The following is a 17,078-nucleotide window of genomic DNA, read 5'->3' as shown; positions in this document are numbered from 1 at the left end:
ATCTGTGCTTAATAGAACTTGAGAGAGGACTGGACTTGGACTCGAAACTTGAAACTTCAGTGACGTACTCATTTTGCCACGATGGCCGAAGCCGGTGTAAACATTGCATCTACTGTGATGGAAACTGTAGCTTCAGCCCAGAATGAGGTTTGTAATCTGCATAATAATGGTTCCTAAATGATTTCTGTGCACTTTTTTAACCGCTCTTATAAAAGTTAGGTTATGGTACTTTGATTCAAGGAACGTGACTTTACATAAATATTTCCTTTTTAATCTGATAGGAAATGTCGAAAACATTGATAATAATCCATTTGCCATTTGAGCTGGGTACCCAAGAATTATTTTAGTGGGACGAAACGAATCTATTATTGATCTTCATATTAATGTATATAATTAATATAAATGCACAGTGTATGGATCCACAAGTTAGAATGAAAATAGGGAATGTAAAATAAGTCGTAATTGAAAACGTACAGATATATACGACAAAACACGTAGAAAGGCACATATTCAAATTGAATAACTATTATATTTCAGTCCGTGGTATCAGGGATAGAATTCCAAGCTTCACAAGTGATTGAACGTTTGGAAGAGGCAGTTGAGAAGGCAGAAGATGGAGATGGAGGGTCTGCAGCAGGACAGTCCTGGAAGAATTCTAGTGCCTTCCTCCCACTTCCAAGCAAAACCACTGAGGAGATTCTTTCACAGTTGGAGGTATTAACATTCACTGTTGTCATAAGACTGTCACATAATGGTGATAAAGGTTCAAACACTTCTAAGTCAAGACTTTGGCAGGATTTCTAGTGAGTATGATATGATTTGAAATTTATGTTGGGAATGTTATGTGAATGGCCCAGGACAGAGTCCAGTGGAGGGCTTTGGTTAATTCAGTGATGAACCTTCAGGTTTCAAAAGCCATTTAGTTAGTTATGTTATGTGAATGAGAGGTAACTTTTTTGAAAGAAGTAGTCACAAAGTACAAGGTAGTAATTCAAGAAATTCATTATTAAAATTAAATTCTTATTTCATGCATTGTGTTTCATTTACCACATAATATCTTCCATGTTATTGATGAGGGTAAAAGGACTGTATGATCAGGAGGACCCTTCTTGTTTGTCCTCAAAAAATGACTTTGTGTGATTAAGATGTTATCAGAAAATACCAAGTAGCTAAAAGATATGTAATATCATTGGTGTACAATGACAATAAAATATATTATATTTTAGCTGTTAAAATGTCTTTTTTTTTTCCTGAAGTCTGTGAATATTTTCTTGCTGCTCCAGAGTTAAACAGTTTGGAAAAAATGGGGAAGAGTGATATAAGTGTATATGTATTTACTGTGTTCCTGCATATTGTTTCATTTTGTATGGCAGGACATGATAATTCATGAGGACTCTGGCAGTCCAAGTGATTCTCCTGAAGAAGAAGGTTCTCATAGACCCACAGTTGCTCCTCTGCCTCAGTTAGATGCTGCTGCTCGATTGGCAGTTGTTACGCATAGTGTGGCAGCATTTTCTACTGCTTTGGAGCGTTCTCACCTGCAGCGTCTCAGCACTCGCATTACGTCAGACACCACACGATGGCTTAGTCATCTTTTCAGGTAAGGATGTTTTGGGTATTTTGAAGTATAACATAATAGAGCAAGAAAGTTTTGGGTATTATTATTTTATAAATTTCTTTGGATTAAGTTTAGTGGTATTGGTCAACCAATGAAGAATTGCCAGTTGAGGCTGAGTGTACTGCTGTAGTTTACTGGTGAAAAGCAACACAGGAGTAAGTAGTCTCCATGTACAGTCTGGTGTATGGAAAGCCAGATGATGGTATGATAACGTTTACATAACTGTGTGTACAGTATTATTTGTAAGTGTGATTTTATGTTCTCCCAGTTGTGAGCATTTATACCATCAGCCTTTTTAATAATAGTAATTTATAACACTGTCACCCTCGGTGGACCAGTGGTTAGCGTGCTCGCCACTGGACCCAAGGTCTGCGGGTTCAAACCCAACCGATTTTTTTGAATTTTTAAGGCTGATAAAAATCCGTAGCACATCTTATTTCGGAGGGGAAGTAAAGCCAGCGGTCCCATGTTGTAGATTTACGGCGTGTAAAAGAACCTTACGAGCATGAACGAGATGTTTTGTAAGCAAAATTCAGTGGCCATTTCTCACCCAAGTCTCCTGATTCACTGCTAGATGGCTCTGGCAGTTAAATCAGGCTTGAGTAGAAATTGTGCAGAGTCAGTGGGCTGGTCACTCACTACTTACAAATGCACGCTTCAAAAGACTAGGAAACCTCTGAGAAGGAGGCGGTGAAGACGCACAACTGGGTTGTAGAGCCAAGGAACTACAAAAAAATTTATAACACCATTGATGATGTGAGTACACAATGTTTGTATAGAAATTATATTAAGATGACTGTCTTTTGCACTTGTCAATGACATCTCACTACATAACAGTTGTGTCAAAACCTGTTTACATTACATTTTATTTTTGTATTGAGGAATTTAAGATTGCTGGTGGCAGACTTTGTTATCCCTCAGTGTGGTAGAAGTGTGTGCAGATGTGTGCCATTACCTGTGTTCTTGTTCCTTCACTTTCATATCCTGCTTTTATAAGAGAATTGAATGTATTTTGCACTTAGAAATTCAACTGTGCAAATATATACTCTGTGTTATGTATAATGATCTGCTGATAACAGCATGCATTTAATTTTCCTCATCAAAGAATTTATCAATATTTATGGATTTGTAACTGTCCGCATAAGGACAGTATGTGAAATTTTTCAAGTACAGACATTCATCTTTAATAGTTTTTCATGTTAAATTAATGTTAAACTCAAATTCTGATTTATTATGTATGTGGAAAATGTGGGTTTTACTATCTTTAGCCTGTAGTTGTTGCCAACATACTTTACAATGTCAGAGTGTTTGTTCTGTGAATATGTTGGAGTTTACTGGCCAACCTTTTGGAATCAAATTCATGGTAGCTTTGTTTCCATATTTGTATAAATGTGCCTTATTTAAATATAATAGGAAATTAATTGTTCCAGATTTATCACAGGTCTGCACATTCTCATTCAATTCCTGCATCTGTTGCAGGTTTTTTGATTGTGCAGCATTTTTTCATGATGACATGCTGGAAGGGGTGGTGAAGCTGACACGGATGATGCTACACTACAAATATCCAAAGTACCTGGAGGATGGGTTTGATGCCTTGACCTCTCGCCCACCTGTCATCTACAGTAGTGTGGCATCTCCCCTTGGTGTAGTACAGCATATTTGTCGTCAGGTGAATAAACGCCAAGTGAAACTAGAATTCATAAGTGAATATAAGGGATACCAGAGACGAAAACTTCCTTCATGTAGTATGTTTGTGTTGCACAGTGGACCTCAGTACTGCAGGTAGTGCTGGTAACCAATAATGGGGAGACATGCTAAAATAGCTGGTTTGCATTCTATATGCAAGGATTATCATAAAGAACTTACATTTTATCTCCTCGCTGAAATAGTCACGTACTTCAGTTTGTCAGAAGTGATGACAGCACTTTTTCAGTACATAATACCTTCTTCTTCTCCTTCTGTGGCTCTCCGGTCCGTATTCGGTCCGTGGCCTCCTCAATTCTCCTCTTCCATTCGGTCCTCTGTTAGGTGCGTCTTGTCTTGTCTGAGGCTTTGATTGAGGTTTCGAAACATCTTCCTTTTTACGGTGCAAGGTAGTTAGCTTTGCGACATAATACCTAAATACATAATTACACCTTCTGGATCATTTGCCTAGGAAACATATGAACAGGTCCCTATCAGAGGGATCTTGTTCATAATGTCACCAGGGGTCGGCTCCAACCCGACGGTACAAAAAAGAACATAATTACATAATGCAGTTAATGGAGGTGTTCACTATCAGTCAGATGTTCCAAGCACTTTGTTAAATGTTCATACCACTACTTTACCATATTTGTAAATTGTGTTGGAAGTTATTATATTAATATTTCATTTTATCCTTTTTAGCTGGGACTGCCTATGTATTGTGTTCGTCCTGTGCCATGCAATACACTGTTTGGTTCTCAGCAGAAGATAGATGTGGCAGCTTTAGAGCGATTAATTGAAGAGGATAAAGCTAGCAACAGGATACCACTTATTGTGCTTGCAGATGCCGGTAAGATAAACTCTGTGTTACTGGAGTATATGTTATGAACTCGTTCATCATTTTCTTGTGTGTTAGAAGGAACGAGTAAAAATAAAATCCAAATTCATCTATGCGAAACAAAGCTTTGCCATTTATAGTTGTATTTAAAAAGCTTTTTAAAGCCATTTATTAATGTTTCATCTATCTGTCTGCATTTTAGTATGGACAAGTTTAATTGATTTTTCTTATGAGGGGCCCCTTTATATATGGGCCTAATTGACCTTGTAAATAATTTTGGTTATTTACATGTTTAATGTTTTTCCACATCTTGACTGATGAAGTTAAATTTGCTTAAATTAGGATTTTTTGTTTGTTCTCAGACTCTCTTGTAAGATAAATAAATAGTTGTAAAAATATTTGTACTTTTAATGTCAAGTCAGATGGAAATAATGTTTGGAGAAACTTATTTTGAAGCTGGTGAAGAGACTGTACTAGTAAGTGTTGATATTAACGTAATTAAAGAAAGAATTAGCTTGATTAATGCAAACTAGAACTGGATTTCAGGTACCACAATAGCAGGTCATGTTGACAATGTGCAGAGACTCCAAGAATTATGCAAACAGCATGACATATGGTTCCACCTTCGTGGTCACAGTCTTGCAGCCCTTGCTATGGTGTCGGTCCAAAATATGGTAAGTAGCATTCCGTCATCTGTGGTTTATGTTGGGTTCATTGTAAACTCTCACAATATTGTTCTAATTTTCAGCCAACCAGAATTGCTGATAGCTTCACACTACCTCTTGGGATCTGGCTTGGTATTCCTGCTCTGCCAGTGGTTGTATCCTTTAGTATTCACCGCATTAACAGCTGCATACAAGGATATATGGAGTTATTCTAAAGAGACACCAAACTATACACAATCCGGTTCTTCAGATTTCTAATTTAGCATCTGAAAAATGAGATATCATTGTGTCTGTAATGTAGTATACTTGTACCTCATGTTTTCTTCCGTCCTGTCTGCCTATTTGGTGTGTAGGAGTTCATGTGGATATAATGCATAAATTCATTTAGGTTTTTACAGTTGTTTTGTAATTAGTCAACCATAAATCGTTTAATGCATGAAGCAGATTACTTTGTATTGTGTTATGACATCATCTTTTTATAACCTGAATTTAATAATTAAATAAGATTTTTTGTTCTGTGTACAAACTTTATGCATCAGTTAAGATTCACATGCATGCAGTTACAAGCATTAAGTGAAAATTTGTTGAACGTGTGTGATATAAGAAATGCCATTATTTCAGTACAATTAATTTTTAAATAAAAGAAATATTCCTTGACACTAACTGTGCAGACACTGTACCGCTTATTTGATGGTAGTTCGAAGAGGCAAGGCCAAACCATGTCTGCAGTTGGAGTGCCCAGAGAGAGTACATTGCCCCTTGTAGCTGGGCTGACAGCAGACCACTTCACACGGCGTCTCAGTTGCTTGTCATTGTGGGCTGCTTTACAGGTAAATTATTAATGATAAGATTCACATGCATCTGTTTCCATCAGCTCTTCCCAAGTTTAATAGTTAATGAGTCGCTGCTTTTTGCAGGCATTGGGTCGAGATGGTGTACAGTCCAAAGTTCGTGAGGCATTTGAATCTAGTGAACTGATATGGAAAAAGATATCCAAATATCCGTGTTTGAGGTTACTGGTAAGTGAGATAAGTTGACTATAACAGGCATTATTTTAAGTTCGGGTGAATGTCAGCCAATGTAGTGGAATTATGAAGTATGTGAGAATGGGCGGAGAGCAGATAAGTGTACATATTTCGGATTGATTCATGTATCATCTTTCTAAGATATCTTGGAAAGCTCCAATATGTCACTGTCATACCTTGAGCAGGATTTCTGTAAAAGGGGTTATATCAGGGAAGTTGCCAACTGCTTATAACTGTTTCAAGTTTTTAGCCCTATCAGTTGATCTTGTACACAATTTATAAGATTCCTTCTTCTTCTTCTGTGGCTCTCTGGTCCGTATTTGGTCCATGGCCTCCTCATTTCTCCTCTTCCATTCGGTCCTTTTTTTAGGTCCGTCTGTCCGAGGCTTTGCTTGTGGTTTTGAAACATCTTCCTTTTTACGGTGCAAGGTTGTTAGCCTTGCGGCCAACCCCCAACCTGGAGGACCAGGGTACCTGTCTTAGTCTGACCTCTCCCCCTCGACCAATCTGGCTAGGGAGGCCCTACCTACCGCCAGCATAGCTCTTGGGGTCACTGAGGTACTCAGGCCCCACCACCACGACAAGGTCCAGGTACCATTAAGTGGGGTTATAAGATTCCTGTGTTATTCTATTTTAGAGTCAACAGCCTGGAGGGGAGGCTGGGACCTTTACTGTGGCAGAGTTGGTGTCCAAACCAGTCGGTACAGCAGTAAGTAGAGGACAGTGCTGCTCAGTTACATTTTATTTCAGTAGACTGGAAAAGTCTCATGTCATAATAATCAGACCTGAGTTTAAGACTGTTGAAAACATCGACGAATAATCCTGTCTGTTTAGTTATACTGTGAATGTGATAGGTGTATTGTGTTTGTTACAGGTGTTACTAGAAGTGGTGGCCTGCACGGTTGTGTTTCAGTTTGTGCCAGAGAGTAGTAACAGTGACGCAGGTGGTCGAGTGCCATCATACTACGACAAGCTCAATTCCTGGGTTTGTTCAGATAAATTGTTTAATGTTTATACAATTGTCTTGTGTGTAGAGCAATGGCCTTCCATTTCTTAGATCAAATTTTGTGCCTTTGTTATTTACACGAGAGATAATTTGGGACTGGTTTCGTTGTGTGTGTCTTATTTTATCTGTCTACTGTCACCATATTTTCAGCCTAATAACCTAGTCTTTATGTTAAACTCCTCGATAAATATTGTGAGTCTGCCAGCTGGGCCATGGCAATATAATGATTCTATTTTTTGTAGAGGAAATGTTTCTACAAAAATGTAGGTGAAATTAGTTTAATATAGTTATTATTTATTTGTTCTTTGTAAGAGAGCATAAAATGATTGAATTTGTATGTGTCTGTCCATCTGCATGTTTCATCTCCAAGAAAAGGTTTCGATGAATTATGTGTGTGACTAAAATGTGTCGGGTAAATTTGATGTTAGTTTCCTGTCAGTTTATAGTCTACTTTACATGAGAGTTAAATGAAAAATTTATAATTTTGCCAAAAGTGGCCATGTGCCCATCTTGATTCTAGTTAGGACAAATCCTGCAGCGTGATGCTTCCCATGTACCAATGGAGATTTGTGAACTCGAGACTAGTGGTGTGGTGCTACGCTATTGCCCGCTGGAAATGGATGGTGATAAGATTCCAGATGCAGCTGATGTTGAGATGTTTGTAATCTGTCTAGAACAGCAGCTGGTGAGTAATATAGCAATACCATTATTATATGTTTGCAAAACTAGTTTTTAATTTTATATTAGCCATTTTAACTCTTTTCTGCATCAGTTGTAAACAAATACAGTATATTCACTGCTGTGCTGAACATAATAATAGAGCAGTCTTTTGTATTTTTTGTGTATTTGTGGTTTATTTAATGACACTGTCAGTAGCCCAGACTATATAATGTTAAATGATTGAATGATTAATGAATTAGAAACAATGTGGAAGGAAGTGGTTGTGGCCTAATGTAAGGTCCCATTTTTGCCTGGGGGACTGAACAAAAAAACCATAGTCGGGGTAGTTGGCCTGCAGGCAGACATCTGAACACGGGACCTTACAAATATGAAGCAAGGTTGCTAGCCTCTCGGCCATGGTGTTTCGTCAGGGTCCTTCTTGAAAAGCTTATAGTATCTCAACTAGTAAAGAAGTTCTCCACCTTTTATGAAACCCACAGATTTGTTACCTTGTTCGCAGGATATTCTTTCAGCTACTGTACAGCACAAAGAGATGTTTCAGCGTTTAGTAACTGCATCTCCTCGCTTGCGTCTGGTGGATATGCCAGGGTGGGCAGGGCTGGGTGGAGTGCGTTATGTGCCTGAAGGATGGGAGCAGCTCATGACAGATCAGGCAAAGGAGGAGCTCAACAGACTCAATATGCAGTTGGTGGAACAGCTGCACAGCACTGATGCTGCTTTCTCTGTTGGTGAGTAGGAGCCATTTGAGGGGAGGACGTGAACTTCATTAGTGACGCTTGCAAAGAAGCCAGAAGTTGGGTGTTACAGAGTGTGATAATTTGTTATTTATAGCATTAATCATAGTATTTTACCATCTCATAAACAAGGATGAAGTACTGTCCCTTAATATGCATGAACCTTACCAACACTCATATTTTATACTGATCATAAGTTGTTAAATTTCAGATATTATTAGTATATTTAAAATTAAAATGTACACTGCTAATTTCTTTATGTATGTGAATAGCAGAGTAAAACATAGAATTTCTGTTGAAGTAGCATGACACCAAATTAAATTACACTGACATTCCATTAGTGTTGTTTTAGTGGTATGAAGGATAGCCGTAATAAACGTATGCCATTGGCATATATATATACATATTTTATTATTTAAGGGGGTGCAAATGTTTGCTGCTTGTTACAGATCATATGTGTTGCATATTATTTTTGCTATAGGAGCTTTCATATTCTATTAATTATGTTTAAATATGAGATGTCTGGTCTGTGCATGTAGGTCTAACATAAAATAAATATGTTGGACTCCTCTCAGCGCTGACCCAAATCAGTGACGGACATCATTTACCAGTAACAGGTAAAAAATATAATTAGGAAACTAATTTTGACTGTGAAAAGAATGGGCGTCTTCTTAATGTACATTTTACATATGATTACAGGGGAAGGCACAGATGGGTTAGTGTGTGTCAGGTTTGGTATGGTGACAACTGACACAGATGTGGAGGAACTGCTTGGTTTGGTTGTGACAATGGGTCAGGAGGTCGAGGAATCATCACGGTTCCTTGAGACCATGACTGAGATTGTCAAGAAAGGCATCGAAGCTGCGACATTGGACTTGCAGAAAGAGAATGAAGAGCGACTATGGCAGGAGGGTATCTTACGTCATGTCCCGGTGTTTGGTTCACTTGTCAACTGGTGGTCTCCCCCTAGTAAAGAGAGTGGCATCAAGGGTCGCAGCCTCAACCTTACTGCAGGTTTACTGAATTTTTCTAATTGACAAAAATTATTGTACCATGGCATTATTTTATAACGTTTAAAGTTGACCACGATGTTTTTCTGGTGGAAATTTGATGAGAATGTGTGACAGAGTTCATATTATTGCCTTAAAATGCTGTATTGATTTGCGTAGTAACAATAAGCTTTAGTTTGTTGTTCGTAAAACGTAATGGAAAGTTAGCATGTAGTTGTTGTGAATTTCTGGCCTGCTGGTGTAGTGGAGATTGTTAGTATTGCTCTCAGGAGCAGATGGGTGACACTGTTATACAAATATTCTCATTACAGGTGTGGTTGAAAGTACTGAGAACATCTACCGTTATCACATGCAGCTGCAGCAAGGAGCCAGTTCCCCACCAGGTTCAAGGAACCCTCCACAGCCTCAAGTACAGACTCCAGTTGCACCCTCTGTAGGAGGAAAGCACTCTAGATCCTCATCACATAGCTCTGAGCAGTCTCAGTCCCAGTCTGTACCCACTTCCACAGTCGTTATCACCAGTCCGGAAGTCGTCTCGGAATCTGTGACCTCTTAGCCCCGTCTGTTTTTACGTAAAGGAGTCCAGCAGCACCTAAGCATATGTACTACAAGAAAAGAGCTAGCAGCTTGATAGAGCATCTGCATTTATTACACTTGTTCTTTTTCTCTGTTGCACCGGATCTCACGTTTTCATCAAATGAATTAGCGTACGAATAATTGAAGAGTTTACAACTCTTACATAAAGTCTGTTTTACCATTTATATCTGATTAGCGTTCGTGCTCTTTTCATTTTGGGATCGTATGTTTTCATATGTAATTCGTATATTTTATAGGACCAAAACATTTTTAAATTTGACAATATTTCTGCCCATATTAAAATATTTCCAAATCGTAAAATTATTAAAGGTATAATTTTCTACACTAATGCTTAAGGGAGTAATTCTGCATTCTACTGATATTCTTCCTCCGTTAGTTGTGACTGCGGTGACCTCTGTTGTTAGGAATCATTGTCCTGTTGATATTTCTTATTTTTTATTGCGTGATATGTTATTCCTGCAAATTGTCTTCCCTGCCATCATTTCTGTGCAGCATTCTTAACGCTCTGAATTAGTATGATTCTGCAGAAGATGAAGTTTCTCCACATCTGTCTTACTTTTGTTTCAGTACGTTTTAAGTCACATAGTGTAACGAGATCTCGTTGCCAGATGATGAGATCTTAGGTTTAACACCACAGGATATTGTCAGGTAACACTATTTGTGAATTTAACAAATAAGATCAATTCTGAGATGGAATACGTAAATCATTAAACATAATAGTTATGGATTATGTGGTATATACTTGTAGATTCCTGGCCACAGGTATATTTGATAGACGCAGTGTGATAACTTAACAGATGCCGTTCTTTTAGTCTTATTAGCCCGTTGATTCCCAAATATTCTCTTGTGGAACACTGGTGTTGCATCAGTCTTTTCCATATTTGCATTTTATTTGTTATGTGATGAGGTGTGCGGACCGTAATATAATACGAGATATTTCCCGCTAGTAACGTTGTTCCTAGTTTGAGAGATGGCTTTCTGCAGAGAGTGTTATGATATCCAGGTGTTCTATGAACTAAGGATGTTTGGGAACCATTCTATTCGCACATTGGCAGCACTGAGAGTCGTCACTGCCATAAGGAGAGGTAATATTTATCTTCTTGATAACTGTACAATCAACAGTGAACCAAACTAATCAATCTTTGGCAAATAGCTCAGGATATAAATAAAATGTTATGGGCTGTGGTGTTGTTTGTTGCTGTTAAGTTGTTTGGAACAACCATTCTTAACAGTTACCGTGCATTATCACGTAGAAATGCTTCATCAATGCCAAAGATGCCTAAGAAAATAGTAATATTGTAATAATATTGTAAATTAATTTAAATTGTAAGTGTATGTAAAATAATTAAAATATGAATATATTATCAGCTCATTTCCTCGTCTTTTTAATAACAGTTCTGAATATCTACAAAATTTGATCAAGTACTGAAATTATATTAGAGGTTAGTACTTGTTTTATCAACATATAAGGGTAATTCAAACAAAAAGGATTATTTTACTAAAAACACTTTCAAGCCACAATTTGTTGTAGACCTTCTACAACTCACGTATGTATGCTATGGCTGGTGCAAGTGTGAACGTAGTTGTAGTTCCATAGAGAATTATGTACTAACTTGGAAATGTGTGATTTTGTTCAGTGTTTTGCAGCTGAAATTTTGTACATGAAAGATTATTTATGCCAATATTTAAAGATTGATAATCTCTTGGAAAACTTACATGTTTGACAATTATTATGCAGATACATTCTGCATGTTTTAACATCCTGGAGTTCCCTCACAATGTTTAAACTGTAGCTTCAAAAGTTTAAAAGTAGAGTCCAGTGGTAGTGTAATTTTCACAGACAGTTTCACATATTCTTATAGTTATCGTTGGCATCTGTGTATTAACATAGTATTCTGCAACACTTTTTCACCATAATTTATTAAAAATGCCTGATGATACATAACAAAATGTCACCTCACTAAAAGGGGTATTAAACAATGCATGGCTATAAATATTTACATATAAATCCTTTCACTACAAGAATACAGGCAAAGTAAAACAAAACGACACATGCTGAATAAAATTATTGTTGATGAACCAGTGTGTATGTATATTATGGAAGGTAAGGTATTGCCCTTTTCTTACTATAATGTGTGAATGTGCAGTTTCATATAAAAATTCATGGCACACCTCAAACCTTGCAGCAACACACTGGTTGCAGAACACTGCATTGACAGAATCCAACGTGGATTGGAAAAAGTTAAATACACAAATTCTAAAGTGCATTTTTATGTTTCAATATTATGAAATGTCAAACATAGCTTTTGAGAAAAGTAGTGCCAGAGATAACCAGTCTTTTTAATAAATGGTTTTTGAATAATTTATGTAATATTTACAGCCATGATACTCAATCTGCATAATGGGGACCCTCTTGCTAAATGATTTGCCCCTCCATCTCCATATGTGCATTGGGGAAACACCTTGTTTTCTGCTGTGCGGTGTTTGTTTAGTGAATTTCGGAATTCGTATTCTGTTGGCTGCAGTAGATACAACCATTGTATTGAATCTGTAGAGGCTTGTGACAATGTTTATTGGGTTACTGTATGAATATTATGTTGGTCATTGTATGTTTTGGGAGATAAATTTTATACGTGAGAACCGTTACAAGTCTAGCGCGATTGAGGGCGGAAGTGTATTGCTCATGTGTTCTGTGCTCTGTCCCGCTGTTATCATTTAGTTCGCTACGTTGCAGTATTGTCTTGTAGAGCTGCAGGTAGTTGTGAATGTTCTTAGATCAGTTAATAATCAGGCAACCACAGGCAGTGGCACATTTTTGCTGTGAATTTACGCGTACTTATCGTCATGAGCGTACTGTAGAGTGAGTTAAAGGCATTACGTTGTCTTATCTTTACGCATAAAAAGAAGATTATCGTTTTACATTTAACTGTCTCTCAAGAAGAACTCTGCTCGATGGAGTTTTCTACCGTAGCTAAGATGAATTTCATAAAACTAACTCACCAGCCAAGTAGCTAACTGGCTCAAGAGTAATTCTTCCTTGAAAAGTTTATGGTTATTCAGATTCTCATGATACTCCATGCTTTTGGCTATTGATAACTATATTCCCGTAATGATTTTACATTTTGCGCCGGTATATTGGCTATGTTGGTATTAACTCTATTGGAAGATGGCGTGTTGTGAGAGCGCGGTTTTCAAGCTTCGTATACATACGGATATCTGGCGTTTCTCTTACGGTTTTAGTCATAGGTTATCAACACTGGCAGCTTACGAGTTCCGATCGGTTTATTGACACATATCCTGTGATGAAGAATTTGAAAGTAAGTCATAATTGATATTATTTGCTTCTGTCAGCATTTATTGTGTAGGATTTGAGGTTTTCATGGCAAAGAGTATGAAGATGACTGCCTTCTGGGTTGTTGCACGGTGTTGCCAGTAAACTGCTACCAGACTACACGTCGCAACAACCCAGAAGACAGCCATCTTCATATGTTTATTGTGTTTTTTGACTATAGAGTGGAAAATGAGTGCAGCAAACTTTAGTTCAAATGACATTCCACTTTAGTGTGTAAACTCACTAGATTGGAATAGAATTTATTTACAGTCCATAGATCCTTCATAGGCCTAAGCCAAGGATATAGATGTACATAGAATAGAACAACAGAATTTATTTACTTTCTACAGATCCTTCATAGGCCAAAGTCAAAGAAGTAGAACATGTCATAGTACAAATACAGTACTTGTTTCTAATATAAATTACATAGTTATGACAGTAATTTACAGCCAGCTACAGTATTACTATAAAAATAATTACACAAGAAAACATAACCCCTATTGCATACATGTATTTATAATCGCTAAGAATTTTTGATTAAGGTAAATTCATCTGTGGATTAGAAGGAGCGAGACAGGAGATACTCTTTCAGTGCTGGTTTAAACTTCTTTATATCTTGTTTCAGACTGTGCAGTGGGGGTAATTTAAATGAATAGCTTAATTCCAGCATAGTTAATTCATTTTTTATATTTACTGAGGTTAGTTGTTGACACATGAAGGCCATATCTGTATCTTTACTTATATTGTGGATATCTGAGTTTTCAGAATTTTCTGTGTTGTCCACTATAAATGATAATAATGATAGTAAGATTTTGCTGGCTTGTAGAAGAATATTAAATTCCTTAAACAATTCACCACTTAAGGCTCTCCTTTTAGTGCATGCTATTCTAACGATTTTCTTTAAAATTTAAAATACTTTTTTGCTGTCTTTGAGTTTCCCTACAAAATAATTCCATATGACATGATCAAATGGTAATAAGCAAAGTAGACTAATTTTAAAGTTTCTGTTTTCGTGAGAGACGTGACAGTCCTCATAGCGAAGAACGTTGAGCTTAGTTTAGTTTATTGAATCTGTGTTTTCAAATTTAAGTTATTGTCTGTTTGTAGGTCAAGAATTTTTGTTGTTTCTACTTCTTCAGTTGTTTTATCCTATATCTTATACCTAGATTAACACCATTTTTGTTGGTAGTACAAAATTTTATGACATTTTTTGTCAAAATATAATGTAAGTTTATTGGCTTCAATCAATTTGTTCAAGCTAACAAAGACTAATTTCTGGATGTGAAATAATAATATTAGTATCATCCACGAGAAGTATGGGTTTAGACTGAGAGTTAATGGTAGGCACATGAGGAAAAGCCGGGGACCAATATTGAACCTTGAGGAAACTCCGTGTTTTATAATGCCCCAATTTCAGTGGCCTAATGGCATAGATATTTTCCTTTGTCAAGTGACATATTTTCTTGCTGATGATATAATTAGCATTTTAAAACTGTATCAGAAAAAATTAACTTTTATCGTATTTTGAACTTGAGCTTTGGAATGTGTGTTTATGCTGTTTTTCTTGGTAGATGTTGGCTTTATATTATATTGCTCTGTTTTCTGTTAGCTTCTCTGTGACTTTTATTGTTTTCAGCCGAATTGGCGGCTGGACATGTACTGTGCCTTTGTAGGAAGTAAAAGAGTGGGGCGGAGGGGCGAGAAGGTAAGGAAATAACATACAGTGGTGCAAGATGTAGCATTGGTTTCCAGTGAATTGTTATAACACTACTCAAAGTACACCTAAGAACTGCCGATGCTTCTACCACGGGGTTACTTAACAGACTGAGGTCTAGTTGCTTATCAGCAGACCTCCTTTGCGCTGATTGGTCACTCACAAAGAACAGGAACTCGACTCAGCCGCCATTTCCGCTGAAAAACATAACAACATGCTGTTAATATTGTTAATTACATGTTCTGTAATCTTAATTGGTAAACATAACAGTAGTTCCTGAGATGACTATAAATATGTCATTTTACTCAGGGCCTTCTCCAAAAACAATAAGCTGTGCAGTTTTATAGTATTTTTTTACAAATTCCCATATGAAGAATAGTTGCGTATGGTACATTCTGAGGGAAGTGCTAATGTGTTAAACAGATTCATATTTATAGTATGTCATTGTAGGCCATTGTCCTCTGAAGATTCATAACCATATCGATGCTGGTCTTCTGGGTTGTCACGCCGCGTGGACTTATATCCATCTTGGTCCCTGAAGATGGAAACAGTTGGATTAGAGGAATCCGGTTTTATAGCCCGATTCATTGATATTCAAGGAAATATCGATCGACTCGCAAACTGCTTTATTTCAATTGCCCAAGTCTCCCTCAACTGTTATGAACCGGTTCTGACGTGAACGCCATAGTTAAAAAAGTAGTATCTTACGCATATTTTGGAGGTCACGTGACAACATCTTGAGGTTGCTACTTTTGATTGGGAATTTGCATTGTTTACCTTGGATGCTTATGAAAAATGTTGAGAATACCTCACAGCAGATTGCTTTGTCTCCACCCGTAACTGATTGACAATCCTTTATTACTTTTTTACCATTATTATTCAGCCTTGCAGCATAATACCGAAGGAACAAAGCTCCGTCTTAGTGTTTGGTGGTTCATTGTGATTTTCATTGTATCTTCTGGCACATACTGAGATAATATATAAATCCACCAGAAACGGTTTCCTCCTAATTCTTAATTTGCAACCATTACTGTTTTTTCACACTATAAGGCCTAGAAATCTTCCTTAAATTTAAAATCAGTCAACGCCCCCTGTTATTTTCCCCTGTTGAACTAGACAAGACAGGAAAGGCTCGTTGTAAGGGAGTACAAATATTTTATAATTGCCGTCTATGCTAGTTTCCATACGTCATTGGCCTTGGCGTTTATCTGGTTTTTGTTTAAACGCCCTCACTTTCACATTATGCATGCACACATGAAGGAACATTTCTGTTACTCATACGTTAAACAATAAGTCTTTACGTCATTAAATTCTAGGGAGTCCTATTGTTAGGAATCTTACGTAAAGCTCCATTTTTCTCTAGGCTATCCTCAGGTCGTACGTAATATTATATTACATGCGTAGTTAAGCCAGTTAGTAATAATAATAAGGTAATATTGAAGACAGGAAACAAAGCAGCAGTCTTAAAGATTCCAGATCTAACAAAGGTTTAAAAAAAACATAAATTTTCCAACAATTCCTTGAAACTTCACTAAATTAATGACCATCTGGGTAGAGTGAATACCTATATTAACAAAAATTAGTACCCATACGAAACTCAGTCCACCGACCTGGGGTTTAAACTTACGGTAATTTAATTTATTTCTCGAAGTTGTGTAATGTCTTTCAAGTGTAATTGTCTTGTACATTTTCACGCTGGTGTTAAAAAATAGTAACTAGAGCTTTGTTCCTAGGGGTTTTGATTCTAAATAACCAAGGATTTTGAAAGTTTCATACAGCGCGCAAATAAATATGAAACTAAACTACATTTGCTCAGAGACGAACCAAGTGCCGGGCCAAAGAACACTTTTTAAAATATTTTCAAAAGGACTTTTTTTCGCACATTTGTAATATAAATCTTTTCTTTAAGACAAGAGATTAGTTTTCACACCCATACAAATAACTGAAAAAAATTATTGTTTTGTGTACCTGATCTTCAGAGTTTTGGAAAGCGGATAATGTCATTTTAATTGAAAAATAACTGCTATTTCCAGAGTTTATTGTTATCCTGTGTTCCAAAGTAATTAAACAGTGTTTATAGTACATGAACCTGCAACTCACCCCTGAGGAATTACATCCTCCATTGTTGTAGCCGACGGGTGGAAGGAGTTTCGTATGGCTCCTGTCAACATTTGTG

The 17,078-nt window shown here is 37.0% G+C and overlaps 2 protein-coding genes and 1 long non-coding RNA gene across 3 annotated transcripts in view; 2 read left to right on the top strand and 1 right to left on the bottom strand.

Moving 5' to 3' along the window:
- On the top strand, positions 1–11,229 carry LOC110827650 (putative pyridoxal-dependent decarboxylase domain-containing protein 2). Its single transcript, XM_022059494.2, has 15 exons — positions 1–147; positions 538–714; positions 1,374–1,600; positions 3,098–3,287; positions 4,004–4,151; positions 4,686–4,813; positions 4,888–4,959; positions 5,476–5,634; positions 5,722–5,823; positions 6,467–6,538; positions 6,704–6,814; positions 7,356–7,520; positions 8,016–8,244; positions 8,950–9,264; positions 9,572–11,229. Exons 1-15 carry the CDS (start codon positions 82–84, stop codon positions 9,814–9,816), a joined length of 2,406 nt encoding a protein of 801 aa, XP_021915186.1. The 5' UTR covers positions 1–81; the 3' UTR covers positions 9,817–11,229.
- A 1,387-nt stretch (positions 11,230–12,616) lies between these two features.
- Positions 12,617–17,078, top strand: part of LOC110827305 (sodium-independent sulfate anion transporter) — a 67,062-nt gene continuing 62,600 nt past the window's right edge. The window contains exon 1 of the mRNA XM_022058873.2: positions 12,617–13,174. The gene's annotated coding sequence lies outside the window, so the exon portion shown is untranslated. The remainder of the gene's footprint in view (positions 13,175–17,078) is intronic.
- Positions 13,393–17,078, bottom strand: part of LOC110827348 (uncharacterized) — a 35,816-nt gene continuing 32,130 nt past the window's right edge. The window contains exon 3 of the long non-coding RNA XR_002542286.2: positions 13,393–15,099. This is a non-coding gene — a long non-coding RNA (uncharacterized LOC110827348). The remainder of the gene's footprint in view (positions 15,100–17,078) is intronic.

This window comes from Zootermopsis nevadensis, unplaced genomic scaffold, assembly GCF_977971745.1.
Source record: "Zootermopsis nevadensis isolate Lab colony 2312 unplaced genomic scaffold, Znev_1.0 Znev_ptg000003l, whole genome shotgun sequence".
NCBI lineage: Eukaryota > Metazoa > Arthropoda > Insecta > Blattodea > Termopsidae > Zootermopsis > Zootermopsis nevadensis.
The sequence above is the reverse complement of the archived record's forward strand: the minus strand, read 5'-3'. Positions and strand labels throughout refer to the sequence as shown.